The sequence below is a fragment of the Spea bombifrons genome, chromosome 1, assembly GCF_027358695.1.
Source record: "Spea bombifrons isolate aSpeBom1 chromosome 1, aSpeBom1.2.pri, whole genome shotgun sequence".
Lineage (NCBI taxonomy): Eukaryota > Metazoa > Chordata > Amphibia > Anura > Pelobatidae > Spea > Spea bombifrons.
Window position 1 is genome coordinate 58,498,482 of NC_071087.1, and position 25,809 is coordinate 58,524,290.

Genomic DNA, 25,809 nt, shown 5'->3' on the forward strand with positions numbered 1-25,809 from the left:
CTTAGTATCATCACCACAGTAAGACCATATATATATGTCACCATTCACAAAACACAGCATTATATCTTTGATGCCATGAGCGTTTTGTGAATTGAGCTCGTCAGTTGGGTCTCCACTAAAATCAGAGGAGAGTAACCTTGGTAGAAGTTGCAATAGCTGTTGTCTTTAAAGTTTACAACCAACCCCTTGTAATCCATCACGGCATTCCACACCATCCAGATTTCTAACTCCATTGTGACAGCATGAAGCATGCTTCCCTCCTAATCTTTGTGAAAAGGATAAAACATGGCAATGGTCATCCCAGATTACATGGCACCGCAAATGTTTTACAAGATTACAGTTTATATATTTTTTGTCAGACACTCGTTTGAGTTACCCTTGCTATTTCATATGGTTTTTGTCAATCCCATCAATCACCTCAATTTGTTATATTCTTAGTTTACAGAAAACCTTTAGCACGCCATTTGTTTATCATATTGACAGGGGTAAGGTGTATTATTCTACAGGCTGCTGAAAACTCAATAAATCAGGGGAAATTGGCTACAGCTGACACTGATCCTAAAGGGATGTTTCCTGTCAAAGTAAGTTTATAGCTTGTCGTCTTTAGAACATTATTAAGGCTTTGCAGCCTCTGTTTGTTTGTTTTTTTTCCATCAGAAAAAGTAGAATAAAGATCAATATCAGATGAAAAAAGTCAGTAAAAATGATTGGATATAACTTTCAAGTTACTAAGTGTTCTGCCAAAAAGCATACAGTTTAACCTTAAAAGCATCCACACTACTTGCAGTCAGCACTTCCATACGTAGCAGAGAGCTTTACAACCCTAACTGTGAAACATTATGGTCCTTGCTTTAAGATCCATACCTCCCAAAAGTCTTGTTTTTCAAATAACAGTCTGGATTTTTGAGCACTGTCCTGGTTAGGTGCCCCACTATCCTGATCCAGCAGGCAGATCAGAGAACCTCTGATCTCCCCCGACCGGGCCAGGAAGATGACAACTACATTGAGGTCTGCATATTGCAGCTCTGACTTTGCCTCCTTGCGGTGCAAGGTGGCTATTTCTCATTTGGACACCTAAAATGTTACGGGGGTATATCTCAAATTTTAGACCCCATTTTTCTCCATCTGGAAGCTGAGGAACACATACAGTACTGCCCCAAGGCTGTTGGATTATACCTCTTCCTATAGTGTGAAACAGCACAAACTCAACTGTTAACAGAACACTTGCTGTACAAAGGGTTAACACAGGACAGCATGTTACAGAGGTATTCAGACAGCTGAAATCTCCCTGGAGCTCACAGCAATCAAACTAGGGTCAGTAAAATGTTGTGTACTAAAGAGAATCTGATTCTTGGCATATAATCACTGAAATGTAAAATAATTACATTTTTGTTCTCTGCAGAAGCAATGATTGCCTGCTGAACCAGCTGAAATGAACCTCAAATACATGAAGGGCTTAGTTTATAAAGGACGGAGCTACTGAACCGAGCTTGGTCATAGGTAACGGCTGGCAGCCCCGTTCCTACGGATTGCAACTTCTGTGATTCTCTGCTGGCTCACTGGCATAGTGTGCTTCTTAAAGGAACCCTCTGAATTAACTGTGGTTTATTTTATGGCATCGAAATCCATGCATACTTTCATTTTTTATGTGCATTAAGAAATTAGACTTATGTTTCGTTTTTCTGAAGCAGGTGGCAGACTTGCCGCTCGACCTTTTTATGTACAAAAACTGAACTCTTACTGATTTCAATGGAGTTAAAAAAAGCATTGATTCCATGTTTTAAAGGGACAATATGCTCTCCCAAAACAATCCCACCAATGATGAATGCTAGAAGCAGCAAGTCATTGTGGGAAAGCACTTCCATTGAAATCAATTGTAGTTTTTTGTGACCATGAGCACAGGTGGTCTCGGTAGAGTTGGAGCTGGCTGGAGGTTAGTATCTGCAAATGTGCACTTGGAAACAAGCGATGAATCTCCTGCAAGCCAAGAAGCTAGAGGGTAAATCCCCTTTATCAATTCGCATGCAACATAAATGGTGGATAAGTTGTTGGTGTAAAGTGTGCTTGGTTTGGAAGCACACATTGTATCTTTTTAGATATAGTATTCATAATATAAAAAATAAACATTTGTTCTGAAGTCTTAATACATCATACCATATGAAACCCCACAACATTTTGAACATCAGAGCTGGATAAAATAATTAAGCACAAGTTCATGCCATGAGATTCATTCCTTACAATGTACTTGCAGGGCCGTCCCGACAATGGAGCCGAGTGGGGCAACTGCTCGAGGCGGCACTTTTGAAGGGGCGGCCCTTTGCTCTTTTTTTTTTTTTTTTTTTAAAGCGGAAGAGAGAGAGAGGGGTTTTCGCTTACCAAGTTGTCAGTACCCGCTTGGCGCCCCTCTCTCTCTCCTCTGTGTCGAGTCTTCCTGTTCGGTCTCGGTGCCGGCTTGTAATGCTGAGCGCCGGAAGATGACGTCATTTCCGGCGCTCAGCATTACAAGCCGGCACCGAGACCGAACAGGGAGACTCGCCGCAGGAGTGCTGAAAGGTAAGTACAAGGGGGGGTAGGGTAGATAATAGGGAGGGAGGAAGCGGAAGGGTAGATAATGGGGGGGCGGCAGGGACGGAGGGAGAGGAAGGGTAGATAATGGGGGGGGCGCATTTTAAACTTCGCCCCAGGCGGCATTTTGTCTTGGGGCGGCCCTGTGTACTTGCCACACATACAAAGGGAATGGATGCATGAAAATTTTCCAAGCTACATTGTTCAAAACAAGGAGACTTGTCATTCACTGCTTACCATAATTAAGCTTTATGAAAAATTGGTTTGTGAAAAAAATGGTAAAAAGGTTCATATGAAATATACATCAACAGCAGAAATCTCATAACAAACAGTATTCTGGGGTCATCTTTTCACATTGATTTACAATGTGAACCAGTAAAAGCAGAATCACATTGACCTAAAAATAACAAAATGAATATTATTAAAATGCACACTGATTTAGACATTGCAGAATGGAGAGAGGTTCAGTTCGCCCCAGGCTCAAATTTACCATGAGCAATATAAGCCTGTGCCAAGGGTAGCTAAATGGCCACCTGGTCACCATAGTCCATGTCTGAAAGTTATTTTTTTCAAATCTGAGCAGCTCTTTGGCTGCTTGTCCATTGACCCCAAGGTGAGCAAATCCTTTGCTACAAGTAACATGGATGATTTAGGAATATCATTTTCTACATAGCATTTATTTCAATTGAACTTCCAGGTTTGTCCATTTATGCAATTCATGACAACTTTTCCATTAATGATCATTAACATGACAGGCTTCAGAACATATCTGAGACAATATCAATCCGATTTCTGTATGTGTGCCATGATTAGTGGAAATTTCTAAGGCTGCAACTAATGATTATTTTTAAAATCAATAAGTTGGCAGGTTTTTTTTCAATTAATCGGATAAAAAACATTGAATTTTTTGGTTTACTTAAAATAGTTTAATGAGGGGTCTGGGGAAGTTAATGATGGGAACTGGTGACCGGATCATGGTTAATGGGAGGAGGTTAATAAGGGGACAAGATGGGATGAGAGAAATAGACTGGGGACCTTATCAGACTGACAGGTGGGAGGGGGTTTATTTAATTTGCAGACTGGAGGGTGGGAGAGTTTTAATGAGAGGACTGGGGGAGTTAATGATAGGATGAGAGAGGTAGACTGGGGACCGGACCTGACCAAATGGGTGCAAGGGAGTTTTTTTTTTTTCAATTTGCTTGCTCTAGAATTTCCACTGGCTGCTCAAGCTCAAGTTTATAGGTCATGTGGAGGGACTGAGCTCAGTCTTCTGCTAGATGAGCTGGCAAACTCAGGACAAGATATGCGTGAAAAAAGTGAGAAAAACCAGTATAGGGAATAAGATAGTAAATGGTAGGAATAATCAACCTTAATGGCTTCCTGGTGTATCTGGAACCACAGCTGCAACCCTTAAGCAACACTCTCCGGGTGTTGAAGTAATACAGAAAAAAGTCCACTAGGGGGCGCTCGTGTGTTCCATTCAATGCAAAATAAAACAAAGAGAAAATATATATAGTGTAGGAGTAAAACAGTATGTTTTGCCCTGCGTGTCGCAGATTTCTCACTCACAATGTATTGATGGAGTTCAGTGCGTCATAGAAAGGGCCTTGAGGTCCATATGCCAGGATATAAACCGAGAAGACAAACCAGAAAAGGATCCAATAGTGTGTTATGTATATGGCACTAGATACGCAACAAGTGGAAATATACTTACACTTAAATAAGTGTCAAGATGCTCGTAGTTTCTGGTGATAATCTGGTCGCGTCTATATATCCTTCTGCTTTGAAGAGTCCAATGATGAGATACCAATGTGTGTGTGGTGTCTAAAAACCAACCACTATTCACATATAAGGTATATTAAAAGAAATATTTATTCTAAATTAGCAGCCAGCTGGATCCATATCAACTGCAGCTTTAAAAAGTATTTAAAATAACATAAAAAGTGATAATACAAATAAAAGTACTGATAAAATAAAATTATATCATAAAAAGTCCTTGAAAAGTCACTCAACGCGTTTCGCCGTGTAAGGCTTCATCAGGAGTAGTATTTTCTCAGAAGTGAAGGTCCTTTTAAATGTTTGTTTGGCGCCATCTACTTGTCTTCCGTGTTGTAGCGTCTGACGTCAGCTGGACAATTACTTCCGGATTCAGTTCATTCATTGACATGCCGGGGTCGCTGCCTTCAGTGAAGCTTGGATCCCGATCGGAGGATTCGTTGAACCGTAGGATTAGAGGTAAGTGTAAAAGCAATGTCATCGTTTTGTTTGTCTTTTATGTTGCAGGCTACCCTCCTGCAGAGGGAACATCTTAATCGGTATTAATACCGATGTATACGGCAGTTACGGAGATCAAAGAGTGAAAGTATCGGGGCAGTGAAGCGGTGATGTTTGCCGAAAACGAGCAGTGAAACGGGGATACAAAGAGATATATATGAAAACAAAAAAACGGAGATCTGTAGGAAACATACAAAACGGAAGATGAAGCATGGCCTGATGATAGGAGATGCCTGATGTATATGAAATGTGTTATGCTGGTATATATACCAATACATAAATGAATGAATTAAAATGGATATATATAAATGAGCATCATGTGATTATATGTGTGTATTGAATTGAATAAACTGAATCCATGAAGGGAAAAAAAAGACTTTGAGGCTGGTTATTGTATATAAATTATTGTATATATAAAAATAAAAATACAAAAAAAAAAAAAAAAAAAAAAAATATATAAAAAAAAAATTATTATATATGAGCTAAGATGTCAAGCTCCATATTTAATCCCCCGCTTTTGAAGGTTTTTAATTTAAATATCCATTCTGTCTCGCTTTTGAAGGTTTTTAATTTAAATATCCATTCTGTCTCGCTTTTGAGACAAGGTTGGTAATGGGAAGCTGTTTTTTGGGACAAAGTTGGCACCAGGAATCTGTTAGGGGACAAGGTTGACAATGGGAAGCTGTTTTTTTGGGACAAAGTTGGCACCAGGAATCTGTTAGGGGACAAGGTTGGCAATGGGAAGCTGTTTTTTGGAACAAGGTTGGCAATGGGAAGCTTTATGGAACAAGGTTGACAATGGGAATCAGTTTTTTGAAACAAGGTTTACAATGGAAAGCTATTTTTGGGACATGATTGGCAACAGGAAGCTATTATCAAGGTTGGCAATGGAACACTTTTTTTGGAACAAGGTTGGCAACTCTTAGGGGCCAAGGTTGGTAATGGGAAACTGGGGACAAAGGTTGGGTTAGTAGGTATACCAAGAAAAAATACCACATTTATAGCTTCAGGTACCAATTCGTTCCCAAACATACCTCACAGTATGAACACTAATAATAGTAGTAGTAAGAACAATCACATTAAATTACATTATTTATGGATGTGGCTTAAATGAAGTGTATGTGGAACGTGTACATAACTAGATGGACCTCGTCAGGAAGGGTTTACCATATGAATGTAGTATGCTTCATATTGACATCCACCATATTCACATAATGTCAAAAATGTCTGGAAGTATTTTGCCCGGGGCTGCCAACATTACAATAAATTTTACTTTGAGTCTGGGCATCAAGCCCAGTTTAAACGTACACAATTAGTTTTCATGTAATTAAGAGCTCTTTTCACGTGGCGAGTTCCCATTTTATAAGCATTCTACTAAAGACTCATGATGCACTGGAAACATACCAGTTGGTAATGGGATTTATATTGGAAGCATATGATGTGATTTTAAATTATTTCCTATCATCTTCCTCTAGCAATGTACAAGGGTAGTAAGACAACATACACTGGGACTAATAACAATATAGCAATATAAGTCTCAGTTATGCTGTAGAAATACTGAAATACCAAGTATTCCAAGTATTTACACAATGGGTAGGATATTAGGGTAAAGTATCACACACGCTATTGTCAGTTTTATTGCAAATTAGAGTTAGACTTGTGCTCTGTAAGCACAGTTCCGGACAGTTTTTGGAGGCTTCTCGTTTTTATTGGCCGTGCCACATACCTTGCTTGAGGTAACTCAAGTAGCACTAGGAATGATCTGCAAGCACTAATGTTACCTAAAATTACCTGTTACCCAGACACCACTGAGATAAGATGTTCCACTCACCGGTATGTATTGTAAATAAAGTACAGAATGTTGTATGCAGAACAGAACCCTAATGGATTGCCAGGTTGAATGATCACTACCAATATCATTTTAAAGGCTCTTACCTTAAATATAGACTTGGTTAAGAACATGTATTTGGCAGAATGAAAGGTCTTTTTCAAATAAGGATTGTTATAGCCTGTGTTGTATGCCTCTTGGTAGTGATCATGATGATCACCACTGGCTAAAACGATTCATATTCTACCAAGGTATGCCACCATAGAGGAGCCAAGAAGTGATAGAGCTTGTAAAGGGGGAGGGGGTGAGGTAATTGTAAATTGATAAATGAGGGCAGAAATTGTGTGGAAGTTGGTAGGGGACGGAAAAGGCAATGGCCAGCATCAGAAGGTCTCAGTAATCAGCTGTTAAACCATGAGCTTTAGAGGCAAACCCAGAGAGGTCTTAGGGATGTTCATTAACGAGGACACATTTGAAGGGCAAAGCTTACTGACATAATCTTGCTTACACAGTTGCAGTTCTTGAATTTAAAAATATTAAATAAGATTTTATCTGAATTAAACCTGAGTTAAGTAATGTATGCGCCAAGTTTTGCTGCAAGGAACCAAAAATATCTCATGTATTAAAAAAGGTGTGTTGTATTTTACAGGCTATAAGCAATAAGTTTAAGTCAATCAATCAAAATGAAGTAATTAAACAGGTTCTGAATGTATATTTCCATCCTGCAACTTTAGATATGCCCCTCTATGAGATCCATGTTCTGCTGTACATAAATTCAATTTATTTTCTCCTCTCCCTGTGCTGCAGCTGAACGGTCCCCATATTTTCTTATTAAAACAAACACAGTACGCCTCAGTACTGCACTGCGTACACTTGATTTTTATTGATCTGGAGCTACTATTTCTTTGAAAGGCCATTAGGTACAGAGGGTGGAAGGTACTCATTGAAACTGATCATTAATCTTTTTTTTTCAATTTTGCAGCAAATGTTTTTTTTTCTGAGCTGTTTTTATATATTTTATATATTAAATAGACATCATTTAATTTAGAACTGAGAACAATACAGCTTGGCATTTATTTTTGTAAAAAGGGATATTTGGTATTTATTAGATGTTCATTAAGTAATAAAAAGTGTTTTCTCTTCAGTAAACCTTTCCCCCTATGTACTATATTATTAATTTACTAAATACTGAAAGTTAGACTTGGTACCAGATGTGATGTCCTTGCAATGTTGAACTTAGTGTCATTGGCAGACTGGGTGGGGGCAACATGGCAACTTTATTATTATTATTAGTATCTCTTATTTATATAGCGCCAACAACAAAAAACAGTGCTTAATACAATACATATATTCAAGGGATATGACAAGATGAGAAGTGACAGACTAACCGATACATTAGGTGGAGAGGGCCCTGCTCGCAAGCTTACAATCTTGAGGACAACAGTGTGTGAGCTTTAGGTTATGAACTGATGGCTGGACATTCTCCTTCAGGATTTTTTGGTAAAGAGGAGAATTCACGTTTTCGTCTGTTATGGCAAGTCGTCCAGGTCCTGAAGCAGCAAAGCAGCCAGACCATCACCCTACAACCACCGTATTTGATTGTTGGTATGATGCCCTTATAGTGAAATGCTGTGTTATCTTTACACAAGATGTAACAGCATCAATGTTTTCCAAAAAGTTACATTGACTCATCAGTCTGCAGAATATTATCTGAAAGGTCCTGGGGGTCATCAAGATATCTTTTGGCAAATGTGAAATGAGCCTTTGTGTTCTTTTTGGTCAGCAGTAGCTTTGGCTTTACATTTCTCCCATGGATGCTATTTTTGACTCCCTTTTCTTATTGTGGAACCGTGAACCCTGACCTTAACTGAGCCAAATGAGGCCTGTAGTTATTTACATTTTAGTCTGGTTTTTGCAGAAGGTTCACCCAGATTCCTTTAGCCTACTTCACTGTGCAAGATCTCATTTATAGGTTCTATTTAATTATAAACATGCACATATAGTTTATAATGGAAATTAAATTGCTGGGGGCGATTAGGGCCCACATCTTGCCAACCACTATTTTTCCTAACTTCAGTACTGGTAAAAATTTGTGTTGTAAAGTAACATATATATACTTGTCACGCTTAAATGTTTTAGACTATCAAACTAATTCTACTATTAGACAAAGATAACCTGAGTAAACACAAAAATGCAGCATTTAAATGATGATGTCATGTACAGAAAGAAAAAAGCTATTCAACGCTCCTGGGTCCTGTGTGAAAAAGTCATTGCCTCCATATTGGCTAAATCAACAAATTAACCAAATTAAATTTGCACTAGACACACCCAGGAATGGTTACTGTCAGCCCCGTTGAATCTAAACATCAATTTATGGTTACCATGATTGATTGATTTTTTGACCTCAGTCCCCTTTGATATTTGATATTACCATGATGTGCCATTTTAACATTAATTACAACTATGACAGCTTTCAGTATGTTAAACATAAACAATACATTTAAAATTCTAAAAAGTAACAGGTAAAATCAATGCTCCTATGTGTGGGCCATTCCACTCACTGTAAGTAATTTTAAAGCAAGTTTAATAAGTTATGACATTTGAGGAAGGCTTTCTTAACCAGCAGCCAAGAGGAGTTTAACTTATATATCGTTCATTGTTAGAACACTTTGACTGCCTGTACAATATTTATGGTTGAATGTGCCCTTCCAATGCTATAAAACATTGGATGTACATTGTTTTTTTTTTATTTCAGTGGCTTCATGCCCCTCAGTTATTTCACTACACGAAATCCGTACTACAGAAATGTTACATAGCATTTCCGTGTGGCCTTGAGCCAGACCTTGCTGGGCTCCACATGTTCTTTTGAAGTCAAATAGTGTATGTTTACCAGGCCAGACATCCCGAAAGACATGTATGAATATACTTCCCCCTTACGCTACGGAAAATGTGCAGAAATGTTTGGAAGCGCATGTGAAATAGATATACCATTGTAGAATATGAGAGCATATTTTTTATTGGATATAATATAATGGAAAGTAATACTCAGGGCCATACATGGGAACTCTCTGGGTTTGACCCGGAGAACTCTGGGAGAAGCACCACTTCTACGGTTCAACACCCGAATTGTCCGGGTCACGGGAGAGGCCCCACTCCGTACCCATTTCCTCTTTAAATGGGTGTGTTTCCCGCAATGTCAGCAGGAACACCCCGACGTCAGCATGACTGCCCATCAGCGGGACTGCCACCCAACATCAGTGGGCAGTCCTGGACGCACCCCGCACGGGTAGTCTCTGGGTAGCCAGAGCCCAAAAGTGACTTCTGAGTACTCCAGAGATCGAAATAAAACACTTGGAATTTTCAAAGTCTGCTTCCCCAGAGATCTCCCTTTCTTGTTACTTTATGTTAAGCAGGAGTGGGAATACGTTAGGGAGGTGGAACTAACTACACACGGAGTTTGTTGAACATCCCAAAGAGACTGTAAAAGGTAGTAGGTAAAGCCAACCTAGCTGTGATTCATGGTGCTTCTGGGCAAGATCTGGTGAGTTCTCAGACGATAGCACACTCTAAAAATGTTATTATCGGCTACCTGGTTCTCTTTTGGGTTTCCTCGGCTTTTGGCATGACTTTTGGTTTACGTTCCCTTACCACTGAGGGATAAAATCATATTTTTAGATGTCAGTGTTAGACAGCCTATCACAGATAAACTTACACAACAAAACTTGCCACAACCAAGCAAATTGTCTTCCATAGTTTCTTACAGATCTTACAGATTTTTCAGTCAACAAAGGACTTGTAGCCACTTGCTGTTTCATCAAACTTTACTGCAGTGCCATAACTAGGGATCTTGGCGGATGGGTGATACCCCTCCCCCGCCGGAAGTTACAGTACCACCTTATGGACAATTCCTGTCAAAAGCCAGAGGCTTCTAGAAAAGGTCACAAAAGTGTTCAAGAATACTTTTAATGACAATCAAACTTCACAAAAATGGAATGGCATTAAATAAGAAAAAAAAGACTCCATTGAACATCTGTAGGCACTATAAAGCAGATATAAAACGTGTGTATTATAGTCAGCTTATATCACATAAAATGTGCGTTAGTAATTGACCTTTAACAGAAACGTTGCCGAGAGATATATTTTACAGACACTGCAGTGAATAATCTACTACATCTGAGTCAGTGTTATACCTCCAGATAATGTCAAAAATAATGAAATTAGGAATGAAAAAATAAGGGAAATTAAAATGTGGAATTTAGCACAAATGCAAAAACTCTAAAAAATGCATTAGCATTTTTTTATTATTTATTAATAGTATGTTGAAAGTAGCTAAACTGACCAAAAGTGTCCGTAGTCTGCTGTCTAATTAGTCAATGCGTTATACATATCAATAGTGTTATATACAGTATGTACATGAAGGCATGTGAAATGTTTATATATTTTACACTAAGAAGAGAAATATCCATTGCAGCAAACATAAACTACCTCCATGATGCATCAATTCTACTACTCAATCTTCATTAACAAAATTGTTCTTCCTCATGCAAAGGAAAGTAAGAAAAAAATTATAAAGCTTTTATGAAAAATAAATATTTTATATTCGTTATATTCATTTATATACAGCAACTCCATACAATTATTAATCAAGAGGATGACAAGGAGCCCTGTTCTCATTACTTTTATAACCTTATAAAATATATATATACATATTATAAGTACCATCATTATCCTAGATGAATCCTAGTCCAGCAAAGAACAATTAACCTACATTTATTTTACCCCGAACCAAAGCACAATAATACAATGAAAGGATATTATTCCTTAAAATACTAATACAGGCTTCTGTTTAAATTTTCATGATTTAGCAGAAATCTTTACTTTTTTCTGCAGGGTTTAGTACTGAGGCTTGCAAGTCATTATTAAAGCATTCATTTCCCACATTGTCTATGAATACGTGTGGCAATCCATATCAACGACAGTGGGACTGCAAATGTCAGTATATCCAAGGTAATTGACTGCCACCAAGATAGGTTAAACTTCATTAGACTTTCTCCATTAGCTGAAATTGATTGCATGCAACTCCAGCTGGAAACATGAATGTCAGATGTGGCAAGTCAGTGAAAACCAAATGAAATTATATTTTGGGAGGATTAAAGGGGGGTTACAGTGTCCCATGGAGCCCCCGAAACTGGCTGGGGTCTCTAAAAACCCAACAGGCTCATCTTTCTGTTCAACAGAGACAACTAAAGTTGCACATAATTTGAATCAATTTAAGATCATTTTCTAATTAATATAAAGCAACTGTAATTGTCTAAAAGCCTTCATGTGTTCAATTATTTTTCGTGAAAGATATCTTAAGGATTGGGTCCTTAATGGCTTTTCAATAAATTGTTCTTTATACCATATGGTTGGAATATGATTCTGTGTGCGTGGGTGACTCTTCCAAAGCCTTTTAGCCGTCCCTATAATGCTGAGCTTCGTTATTTATTTATCTCACGACGAACCTTCCAAAGACTAACAAAAGACAGCCTCATAGCATAGCAACTATTGTGTCTAATGAGCAGGGGGTCTCATCAAAATGTTTTTCTTAGGGCCTCCAAAAAATAGAGCTGTCCCTGCTACACACTATTGCCAAACCTCATGTGAAACAACAATTTGAACATCTCAAGTCAAGTCCTCTCACGTCTTTCCAACCACCACTTTCTGGGAGATGACGTAAGACTTTTCAAGGTCATTTAAAGAATTTCTATCCTTGAAGAAAGCCAGAGCACACACATCAAGACAGCTTATCGGTAATATGACAAATCTTGCATGTATAGAAACATTTACTATGCTACTTACATGTATCAGAATTATTTTACTAAATTTTAACCACAGAATTGTAAAATAATACTATGTACCAATAACGGAATAAAAATACAACTAAAATGTGCCTCATTTGTAGTTTGTGGCTCAGGGCTGCATTTACAGTAACCGATCACTAAGTTTAATTTAAAATTAACTACGAGAGTTTGAGAGAACCACAGCCGTATACTATTATTCATTCATTAGACACTCAAAGGGTTAAACACATTTTTGGCCTAAATAAACATAGATCTGTTAAATAATAAGCGTTAACAAAGAAGTATTTTTGTCTAGTATCACAACCTACTAATGATGTTGGTTTTAATAATAATAATAAAAAAATAATGCTGCATTCCCATTAACCGCTACAGTGATTGTCTGCAAACTATCACTTAGTGCATTTCACTGCAGTAGTCAGCCTTAATCTCCTTGGCTTTGTCTGCCAAAGCTCTTAAGCATCCAACATTCTACATGTGAAATGCTTCCAAAGACAATATCGGTCAGCCTGCCAACCACTGCATGCTGCCTATAATGCAAACAGGAAGGAAGCATATTTTTGCTTGCATTTCCAGTACTCAGTGGCTGCATATCTCGGGTATAATTAGATTTCTTTTCATAGGATTCCATCGCTAATCTATATAATACTACTGCTTTATGTGTTTAAGGGCACCTGGAAGCTATATTCTTCAACATGATGCAAATGCTCTTATCTTCAAATAGAAGTATGCGAAATTGACACCTTCTCAAATTCTAATACCAAGTTTAATCCAGGCCAAATAGGCTTACTAACATTTTCTGTCACTTAACAAAAAATGTACAGAGCAGTGAAATGTACTCTTCCAATCTGTTTATCTGACATAGACCACCCCAATGATTTAAATCACAGAATAATCTCCTTAGATGAATAGTATATAGCACGTCAACAGCAGCAGGAATATCCTCTGTTGTTCAAAGCATCCCCAGAGTAAATGTTGAGAGCCACCTCGTCAAGACTCTCTGATATCATCAGTAATCAAGTTAGGGCCACGAAAATGTATTCCGAATTTGGACTTGTAATGCATATGCATTGCTTATCGAAAGCTGCCAACACCACTAAAAACTGAATTGAACAATAGTGAACATTTAAGAATTGGATATATAAAAAGATCCAAAATAAATTAGAGGTACAGCTGCACATATCATACACAGGAGACTCAACTTAGGGACACTTTTGTGTCTATGGATTTTCCTATGTTCAGCACATATTAAAATCATTGAGAACATAACAAGGAGACTTTGAAATCTCGTGCACATAAGGGGTTTGACTTTATGTATATCACAAAAAGAAGATAAAGCTAGGAAAGAACCAACTCCCTACATGAATGCCTTGGAAGCTTTGATTCACAGAATTGATTTTAAAATATATTTAACAAGGTTCATTGGAACATTCTTTAAAAATGGACTAAATACGGTAAATTTTAGTCTTAATGCATGAACCATATTAAAGCTTAAGTACGTAACACTGGATTTTATTTGGCCTTGGTTTAGCTAGTTGTTTAGCTATTAAAAGCTTAGTAAACTTCTATGCCAAGGATTTTTAGTACCTGGGAAATAAATTCTTTGGGCCATTCGTTTAATTAGGCCTCAAGGCTTATGTTCCACTTTGATGTTCAAGGCTGTGTTCATCCAATTGTATTATCAGCTCATTGAAAAAAAATAAAAATCTAAAACCTTTCACAAAATTAATGTTTCTGAATATCAGCCTAGTTTTCAACAACTTTAAACTGCATCATTGTATTTATTTTTTGAAATCCATGTTCAGGGTACAATATCTGAAATAACCATTGTATGAGTGGTCATCCTGGGAAGGTCTAGCTATCAGATGTTTCCACTACCACAATCAAGTAAGTTTATTTACACAAACCCTTCTTGAGTAAGGAACAAAGGTAAAAAGTGGTCTACATTATTGGTCCAACCGAGTGATCAGTCAGAAGGGAAAATCCAGGTCTTCTTCCTATTTCTTCCTATTATTTTTGGTTAATCAACACGAGGATCCTTTCCATACACTGACTTTTTTCAGTCCCGCTGATGCCAACTGATTGAAACGTCCCTTACCCCCACAGGCAAACACTCCTTCTGCCATTCCATTAGACCTTCTCGGAATTCAATGACTCTCCCGGAGTTTTGGGGAATGTTTGCACCTACGTGTTGCTTATTTATTGCATATGCCCCAGGCAAAAAAAGCTTAGTTTTGTAACTTTGTCATGGAAACCCTGGGGGTGTACTTGATAATTTGAAGCGATTACAAACAATATCCATGGTTGTTTATGGACATCGCATTCTTGTTGATCGATTTATTCCAACCTCAGCCACAAAATTATGAGGTATTTACGTTACGTATTTATAGTGGTGCTTGAAGGAATTAGCTTCTTTCCCAAATGATCTCTAGAACACAACCCTCTCCAGAACATTCAACTCTTGTTTCTACTTGGTATGTTGCAAAGTCATTACCTCCTTATTAGCCAAGTAGCAAAGGTCTATAATTTAATTAAAGTATGTGTAATTGGATTGTGAATTCTATCAGGGCCTATATTTAGTTGTTTTTATGCTTCTTCCTTTCACTTCGGCAGCTTATTCATACAGCAAATAATAAACAGGGTCTTATTATGTATATGGATTTGTGGATATTGCCATTAAGTCAGAAGCAATAAACATGAGAAATCATCATCACTTTCGACAAATCCTTATAAAGTGTTTATTAAATATTACATTTTATTTCTTTACTCTGTAGGCTTTTCAAATCCAGTTTTAATCGCTGAAGACAAACCAGATACAATGTAATGCTTAATATTAGCAAGATGTGTGAACTTTTTATTACATGTTTAGCAGAGTTACCCTTTTCGTTTCAGTCAATTATATATGGCAATAAAAGTACAGGACAAAGGAATACATGCTCGGGCCTGGTCCTGGCCCTGGCCCACTCAGGAGCCCATAAACAGCTGTTCCTTTCCCCACTTTCAATTCCTTGGCATAGAATTGTATTATATTAATATCTAAGTTACTAAAATATCCCTAAATACAAACAAATATGTAAGTCAGAGAGTTTGCGTATGTGTCTAAAAAAAACATTACTGTGACTGAGGTGCCTTTTATTGCTTATAAAGGAAAAAAACATGATATAAGGTTGGCAGTGCGCCAATGAAGTTGGCGTGTAGGTGCATATAAATATACACATATTATATGTCCAGGTTGTATGTCTTACTAAGAATGTTTCTTAAAACGTTAAAACAGTGGTAGTGGATATCTCCTTGAAAGCTATGCAATTATTAACAATTAAAATCTATATAATAATATATTCCTTTTATTTAAACCACAAAAGCTCCTACATAATATAATTTCTACACTATAATATAACTTTAGCATTAGGTATTATTGATCCGGGTAAAAAACAGGAGTCTAGAATTAGTTTTTACCTTTTTGGACTATATTGGATAATATATATATATATATATATATATATACTTAAATATATAAAAATATATACATATATATATATTGCCTATTTCTGAGTCAACAGATAAAGGTACATGAAAGGATTGAACTTTTTTGCCTTTTTTTTTTTTAAACCAGTGAAACTGTGGAACTATATACAGTTTGGATAAATAGTTTCGGCTTTGCTGAAATAATTCTCAGAGGTATAGACCATTTTTAGTTGCTACATGAAAGTACCAAACATTTGTTTTCAGCCAAAAGATCTTTTCTGGACTAGACAATTGTGGTACATTTGCTGCACAGTATGATTACTGGAAGCACATTTTACACCAGCATGATATCTGCAAGAGTGCTTTAAATAGCTTTAATGGATTGCAAGTGTATTCAAACATCGAATTCTATTAAAACATAAGACATTCAAAATAAAAATGTGCCCACAATTCCTATTTTGTCAATGTATTTTTCCACGACTCTTCTCAATTTACAAAGGCCAGCATTTATTCATCAACAATCCCAGAGCTACACCAGATTGTGGAAACTCTTAACTATAGACACATGGGGAGTATGAATGTGGTGTGATGACCACTTGGAACTATACAAAAACCATTAACAATATCCTTTGTATATGACCTTTTTGGAGTTTGGGCATAATTCCAATGCCCTTCTTCTACTGCTGACGTTCAAGACATTTACCTTTAAGATAGCATTTGTTTATTTCATATGAGACCAAACCTACAGCTCTTCATAATCTGGAAAGTTCACTGCCAATTGATCATAATATTGATTCGTATGATCCAATCTTTCGACAAAGGAAACTGTGAAGGTTATAATGTTTAAATGTAGAAAACAATTAGCATCTGAATAGGGATTTCATTTCTAGCTAAGAATTGTGTCTCAGACTAACTATAAAAGAAGTCATACATACAATTATTTTTAGCAAAGAGGAATTGTAGTCTTAAATATATGGATAACTAACTCTCTATTAGTTCCAGCGTTCTACCTAGAAGGGTCCACTGGCAAAATGTATAAATAGTCCAATTATAAATAAGGTAGCAAACAGTATAGTCCAATACTCAAGCCAGTAGTGGAGGATCCAAGAGAGAGAATAAAAATGAGGTCAGGTTACAGGAAACCTGAACAATTAGGGATGCTGACTTGACAGCTCCAGGGCTACAAAACAGCTGAGCAGAGAGCTCTATGACCAGCCGGTTTATATACACCGTGAGAAAGGCTGTATGTGTAGACAATCAGCTATTATTTATAGTAGCTACGTATTTCAGGAATATAAAGCACTTGTATAACTCTGACACAGCAACAACATAATACCTTCTAATAGCCCAGCAAGGATTATGGAGACAATCTCTAAATAATGATTCCAGGTAGCAAACATAATGAGGTTTGGCAGAAATCTCTGCATTTTGGTGAAACATTATGTGACATTGGTAATTAATGTGTTGTCAATGGGTTCTAAGCCAGGCCTTCTAGTAGAGATAGAACAAGACACGCTGGACCCAATGCAGACCCTGGTCTAATCAAACTTCAGGCATTACATATAGTAGATTAAAAGCTTCTGATGTAAAATATATAAAATAACTGTGGCTTGGCTTTTATGAGATATTTTAACCGAATCCTCTATAAGTACTTCACCCATTTACACCATCAAAGGAATTTAAATACTGTATATCACAGTCCAGGTATTGACATACCTTTTTTCCCTACAAAGAGTGGGAAAACCTTACAAGTTGTACTACTACTGTTAGGCTAAGAGAACTAGCTCTAAATTATTAGGCTTGATGTAATGGCCTCCGTTTCTGACAGACGTCAAAACTATAAAAAAATATCTCAGAACTGCTTCCACACATCACCATACACATCACCATTTTGTTTTTTAAATCAATATTTCCTAATGTGAAAGAATAAAAAACAGGTATCAAATAGCATACTGTTAATATATCCCTGTTGAGGTCATATTTTATAGGCAGTCTCAGCATCCTGTACATTGAAAATCTATATAGTTTATCAATAAAAACTAATATTGCAATAAAATATTCATCAAATGCTCTGGCCAAAGAGCACAAGGTGGCGGTAGAGATATTTAAAGGGGAACATCATAAAGTGTATATATAGAGTAGTGGTTAAGAGCATTGCAATGTGGGAGACTGGGGTTTGCATTCCAGCTGGGGTCCTTGGGCAAGAATCCTTCAAAAATATGAGAGCACGAAATAAGAGAGTCGTTGGGGTTTGGACATCTCTAGAATTAACAAGGTTTGCATTAGATGTTGAGGAACCAGGGCAATCTGACAAGTGGACCCAATCATAACTGGAACTGAAGGATTGCTATTGAGATTCCAACAGACATGGAAGGAAGACCTAGTAGAGGAGGTACCATCGACAAACAGCTGAGGTTTCTGGCATTGGGAAATCCTACCAGTGACTGACATTGGGAAATTCTAGCAGTGGTTGGACAAAGAGGGGCTCAAAGACAGCATTAAGGCACTGATAATGGCAGCACAAGAGTAAGCACTAAGCACCGGATCCACAGAAGAAGGCATCAACTACACCAGACAAGAACCAAGATTATTATTATTATTTATTGGTTTATATAGCGCCATCAAATTCCATAGTGCTGTACAATGGGATGCCCACAGGAACACTGTACGCTAAACGGCACAACCAAGTAGCGGGCATTGTGTACAGGAACACCTGCAGAGTATGGGCTAAACCCTCCCAAGTCCAAATAAGAGATTCCACAGAAGCTTGTGGAGAATACCAGGGCTAAGATCCTGTGGGACTTCCAGACGGACAAGCAGGTACTGGCCAATCAACCCGATATAGTGGTAGCAGACAAGAATCAGAAGACAGCAGTGGTGATAGATGTAGTGGTGCCAAGTGACAGCAACATCAAGAAGTATGAGCAACATCAAGGAGTATGAAAAGCTGGAGAAGTACCAGGGCTTGATGTGGAGAACATGTGAAGGCCGAGATGGTCCCTGTGGTCATAGGAGCACTTGGGGCTGTGAAGCTGGTAGAGTGGCTCCAACAGGTTCCAGGAACATCAGAACACTCTGTTCAAAAGAGTGCAGTGCTAGAAACGGCTAAGATACTGCGTGCAGACCCTTCAAACTCCCAGGCCTCTGGTAGAGGACCCAAGGTTGGGGAAGACACATACCACCCATAGGGATTTTATATATATTTATATATGTGTATGTATATATATATATATATATATATATATATATATATATAAAACAGTACATAGGGAAGAGAAGCTCAGCTTAATCACATTAATTAGTAATGCAAGGGTGATTAATGGAATGGCAAACATTGAACTAGACTGAAGTGTTGCGGTTTTGATGATTTATTATGGCAACATACAGGTAATGTTTTACAAATGATTGAAAGAGCTCTTAAAATTATGATTTGATTTACATTGAAATGTCATTGTTCATTGAGGTACTCCAGGAAATATGTGAATAAGATTAAAGGAAACATATATTATTAAAAGGACAGTTTAATGTCCCTAACACCCCCATTAACCCCTTAAAGCCCGCACATGTACAGGCTCAAAATGTACTTTTTTCAATGGGTATAGGGACAGCCCATTGTCCTTAAGGGGTTAAAGAATGAATATTAAAGTACTTTGTGTTCCAACATTTCTTGCCACTGATTGGCTGCTTGAATAAGTTTATGGAATCCCTTTATGGAAACACGCATAGGATCTGAATAGGGGCAAATGCATATGGGGAATTCTGCAGATCTTTGCAAATTTAAAGGGACCAAAAAACATACCCATATAATAAATAAGGCATTGCATTAATTCAGTCTGTGACTAACATTCTCTTATCTATACCACCCCAGGGCTACATAACTAAGGTGACCCTAAGACACTTATTGATAAAAGCCTTTATGAAAACAGTAATCAGTATAGAATCAGAAACACAGAACTATCTAGTTTGACCATTTTTTTTCTTCTGTAATTAAAGTGACATTAACCCCTTAAGGATAATGGGCGGTCCCTAAAACCATTGAAAACAATACATTTTGAGCCCGTACATGTCACCACTTGTCATTAAGGGGTTAAACTTTATTTTTAACCCTTAAGAAAAATAAGAGTCAGTAAACCTTATTGTTTTGACCAATTAATGTGAATAACATTTTTTGCAGTAAAAGAATAGAAACTAGATGTGATGTCATTGTTTATATTCATGTGCCTGTGGGGACTATTTAGGGATTTGTGACATTATGGACATCATATGCAGTACAAATTACTGTAACTCAAAATTTAAAGCACATGCAAAAATAATTATTAAACAACTACATTATATGGTAACACAATTTGACTTTTGTTTTGGGGCAGAATGTGTACAATTAATAAGGTGTACAAATATTAAATTGGTTTGCTTGGTGACTGCACTTTTCACCAGAAATGTGTCCATGTTTACAGTGGTAAATAATGACCAAAATGGATTTGAAACCTTAGAGTGCCAGCTTCATATGTAATATGTAGTAGGCAAAGGCGGCCTGGATGGCCACTTGCATACCACATCTGTAATGGGGATCCTTTTTGATATCGCTAGAAGCGGTCGCTAAAACAAAAAGACTTCCATTAAAAACAGATGCCACATGTTTACATTTAAACATGGAAATAGATTTCATCTCCACTTCTACAAACAGCCATACCTGATGAGCTCCTCCTGCAAGGAGGGCCAAGCTACTTCCATTATATAAAGTGAGAATACCTGTGAGATTTCTTGATCATTAGTTTAACTACGCTAATGGTTTGCTTGGTGATACCCAAGAAAAAAACAGTGGCAGCACTAACAAAAAGAATTGCATAATGTGAGGCCATCCAGCAGTGTACTTGTAGGGGTCCCTGCCCTAAGCCTGACCCGAAGCAGTGCGCTTAGCCACCTCCGAAACCTACCATGGCCAAGGGGTCTTCCTCTGTTTCAGGTCTTTTTGCTACAGGGCACTGGAATTAGTTTAAGATGAGAAGATGCTACAGTGGTCTGCAAAGACCTCCACCTCATAAGTGGGCTGGTTTCCCCAACTGACCCTTAAGATTAGATTTAGAACAGGACTGTTCTGTTGTTTCAATAAAATGGCCAATGAATCCTATTAAAAAGTGAACTATTAATACAGTGATGTAACATATCTCCAGTAGGATGGCTGCTAATGTTCATTTGGTCCAGTTCTAAAATTTACAACAAAAATAAAGTAATGTAAGGAAGCTTTACTTTACTGAGAGAGTGCCAGATAAGTGCCTCCCAGCAGTGGTTAATACGGTGGAAACAAAACCAGGGACAAAAATAACGCTAAATCTATCTTAAGTGAATAGATCCACATGAAATCACATTAGGTCATAAGAAAAATGGCTCTTAGCATTTTACAAATGTTGAAATCTGAACACCTATAAGGGTTGTGATTTTAAAACAACTGAGACTACATGTATTTCTATTGAATTAGCTGTGTATAACAAAGATGGCCGCCTACAGAATGCAAACAACATGATGGAGGTAGAATCCTTGTACCACAATGTAGCACAGGTTACACTACTACTGTGCTTTACGTCTACATGACTACCTGCTAAATGCATCCTGAAATACTTCATGATGTTTATGGGTATGTGAAACTAAATATGAAATCCAGTTATATCAATATCTATCCGTGTATCTTAACGTGCAAAACATACAAATCGCTGGAGGGTACCATGGTGATTGTCACTTGTCAAAGCATGGTGAACGGTACATAGTTACCCCTATTCCTTTTTGTAAATTCACTGTCAAAATAAAACGAGAAAGTCAGCCAATTTCCCAAGGAAAATGGCTCGCTCCATTATGATTTCTTCCTTTTAAAAAAAACATGTCCGGTCTCACTGCAGAATCATTGAGCGAGCATAAAGTGACAAATACATTTCATTTTGGCAGCTGTCAATTCCACAGGGGGCACAGAATCTTTGCATTCTAATGGGGGTAGGGAGGCAAGACAAGGAGGTGTCATGAAATTAGGCTGCCTACATAAATAGCACAGCACAAGCCCCACGATTTTGCTTGCAGCAAACATTATCATAATTATTGTCTCCTATTTTCCTCGGAAGACTACTCATTTGCACTGCAGATATTCATAGTCCGCGATGATCAAACTGACACTAAGCAGGTTCATTAGGTCCTTGTTATCTTTTCCTATAGCATGGAACGCTGGTATGCTATAGGGAGATCGATAGCAAAACTGTACAAAACTAAGGTTCCCCAGTGTGGTTTGGCAGCATTTATCAATAACATAATAGAAGCGATTGATGTTTTTTTCTTACTACATCAGCAGATTTCTGTGCCAAATAAATTGCCAACTAGCTGTGTGGGCATTTACCATGAACAAAATGTAGGCAATACCGTGTGCATCTGCATGTGACATACCCACCTGCCTACAAATATCTACATTATATATTAATGTATTAACATATATGAATGAATGCATTTACACATATATTAAAATATATAATATATATTATAGTAATATTATAAAAATTGCATTGGAATGCGTGTTTTAAGTAATTTTAAGAAAAAAAGAGGATTGAACCATATTCAATTAACAAGGATGTGAAGAATTATCGATATCCTAAAAATATCTAATCTCAAGTCAGCACTTTTTGGTGTCAGATGGCGTTGCATTGTCGATGTGGGCATCTAAACACCGCACTCTTGGCACGTAAGCCGAGCTGCCATTGTGCTGCAGTGACAAGTATACCTTTTTAACCCACTGAGGCCTGCAAATAGCATACTACTACGTGGGGCCATTGAATGCTTTTCATTCATATTGTTCAGCCAAACGGCCTTCTAATGTCATAGGCCACGTTTTAGCGAATAACCCAGGACAGCACTGGCGTATTTGTTTGTTTAATAATGGTGGTCCTTCCGAGGACCTATGCCCAAGCATTATAGCTTGCCGATCAAATTTCTTTATGAATGAACGGCAGAGAAATTACAAACAACTGAGACAATGCAGCAAAAATATATTTTTGTAAATAAACAGGCAAGAGAAATAAGGGTATGAATGAATAATATGTGCAGTGCGTGAGGGTGAACGTTGGTTTCTCTTGGAAAACAAAAAAACAATAAGCCATTTGGCTATAATTCCCATGGCAAATTAGGACATTTTTGGATATACAAAACCGTAGGTAAACAGGATCTCTCTTTTGTCATATTTTCTATTGTTTAAACAATATATTTTTATTATATACAGGTGATTTGTCAAGCGATTTACCCCATAACTGGAAAAAAAATGGTTGCTTTATAACACATCAAGGATACCATTTTTAACGGGATTTTACTGCAAATAAAGACATTCTAGAAATAAACCTAACAAAATATGTTGCTATAAAATTCTACACAATACATTTTCTCATTTTGTTCCTTGCATGAAATATTTACTCACAATATTTATTATTGCAAATAGTGGTATACACAAAATGGAAAGTCAAAGGATAGCCTTTAAACAATCATATTTATAAGGCCATTTTTCTTTGACTTTGTGATGGGGGGGCATTTAAAGGGTCAAGAGAGAGCCACAGATTTGCAGAAACTGACAAGAATATGGGGAGGGGGAGAGTACCATGGGTACACAATGCAATAGAGAGATGAAGGAAAAGAGTGACAGTGAGGGACAGACATAGGCAAGGCATGGGGGAAGGAGTCACATAGAGCCAAGAGAGATGGAAGGATTGGCAGATGGTGACACAAAGAGATGGAAAGACAGAGGAAGACATTGCCATGGAGAGATGGGGATAGAGTAACACTGATGGAGAGGAATGGGGCTGTGTGTTACACAGTGATGATAATGTCATAGAGAGATGAAGAGACAAAACACAGGGGTTACTTCTTACCGTGTGATGGACAGGGTTAAGGAGAGTGTCATCGTGAGGTGTACAGACAGATATCACATGAGAGATGGACAGACAGACGCTGTCACACACCAATCGACGCAGATACAGAGGAAAAAAAGAGTGCACAGATCGATGAGGGAGTAGGGGAGGGCCAGAGAGGATGGGGGTGAAGTGGGGGTTGAGACACCGGTTCACATAAAGATCGGCAGACGGCAATTAAAAGCACAGGCTTGTGTCTGTGTCTGACCCGCAGTTCAGCACCGCACAACTGTTTACACTGACACCAGCTGTTCCAGCACGCAGTCTCTGGCTGCCATGTAATCACTGCTCCGTTAGAGGCGACAACCAAAGCACAAGGAACACCCTTTTTCTAGCAAATGCCAATCATTCCAACTCATCTGTGCCCATGGCGATCTACAACCAGAGCTGCATGACATCTACACCGGGCGATGATCCATCCACGGCCACCATCACCCCACCCATCCTTACCCCCCACCCTGCATCCATGGCAGTAGCACCAACCAGCCATGTCTGGTACTCACCATTCCGTGCCTGCAATGCAACAAGCCAGTCCCACGGCTGCGCCTCCTCCACACACGGTGATGCTATGTGGCTATTTTGGACCACATTCCAGTAGCAGTGGTTGAAGTGGGGGAGTAAGCAGAAGGAGGGGGGCAGCGGGAATTAAAGGTTGGCCAGGTGACTTCTGAGGTCCCCAGGATGGGGTAAAGGCGGAAACGGTGGGAAAAGAACAATTCTAATAGGAATAAGGTAGCAGATGATGTCCTTACAGCTTGTTATGCAGAACAGGAAGCCAGTGGAAGAGGGAGTGCTGACAATACACAGACAGTGCTTGCAGAATCCGCGGCTGTTACTGGCTGCTGGGGAGCATGGTGCAGCGTGATGCTGCCTGTACCATTGTGCGAGCTGCCAGAGGAGACAGACAAGAGGGGTTTGGGGAATGGAGTCGCTATGGCAACTGGAGGGAGCATGCATGACGTCACGGTACAGGGAAAGAGGTCTCTGGGGGTGAGGTGGGTGGAGGGGTAGAAAACAAAATAAAAAGGGGGAAGGATGTTGTGAGTTTCATCTGCTATCTGTTTGGTGAATCACAGAGGCTTGTAACAAAATGACAAACACTGAGGGTGGGAAGGAGGAGGCACAGGCAGCAGCAGGCACTGGGACAGCGCAGGGAACGTCTTCCTGCTTGTATAACAAACTGACTGAAGTGTTATAATATACAGTATGTATAGGTACATATAGCAATAGATGACAATAAATGTCTATACACCAAAAAAGGCTTGAGGTAAATAGGAGTACCAAGATGATTAACGTGTTAATATGTGTGTGTGTGTGTATATATATATATATATATATATATATGTATATACACACATACATACATACATACACACAATCTGACAAAATATACAATATTCCCAAAATGAAATTACACCATTTACACTAATTCAGGGAATTCTCAATATTCGTTATGACCACTTTACAGACACAGTAAATGACCTTGACAGCCTAACTAAAAAAATAATTCATGTTAAAGGACTCCATTTTTTCCAAAACAAAAGAAAGAGGGGAAAGGCAGGTACCCGAGGTTGAAGCTGCAGCCCTTATTCTCTGTTGTCTGAAAATTCTAGCCACTGATTGGCTATTTGAAGCAGGCAATCAGTGACACAAAAGTGCTTTCACTGAAATAAATAAGAGCACATTTGGCATATGTGTACAAAGGCCTAAACAGACCCCTGCCTGCAGAATCTGCTGAACTGATAAGAGGTAAGTATGTCACATGCATTAGATGTGTTTGGCTAAACACATCTCTTGCATGGAAAATAGCTAGGAGATGGAAAGGGGGCAAATTCAGCTGAATTGCTCAATGCATTTGCAAGGGAGACGTCATTAATATTTTAAGAGAGAATATTTAAAGAGACCACAC

General features: G+C 38.2%; 1 protein-coding gene across 5 annotated transcripts in view; it reads right to left on the bottom strand.

Moving 5' to 3' along the window:
- MAPK10 (mitogen-activated protein kinase 10) overlaps positions 1-24,715 on the bottom strand; it is a 90,423-nt gene extending 65,708 nt beyond the window's left edge. For 2 of the 5 annotated variants that reach the window (XM_053461732.1, XM_053461730.1), the window contains exon 1: positions 24,404-24,552. In XM_053461732.1, the coding sequence (XP_053317707.1) occupies positions 24,404-24,406 (3 nt within the window). In that variant the 5' untranslated portion in view covers positions 24,407-24,552. Of the gene's footprint in view, positions 1-23,861; positions 23,929-24,403 lie in introns of those variants that run through there. The other 3 variants (XM_053461734.1, XM_053461733.1, XM_053461731.1) reach the window with 3 other exon arrangements.
- Between the last annotated feature and the right edge of the window lie 1,094 nt (positions 24,716-25,809).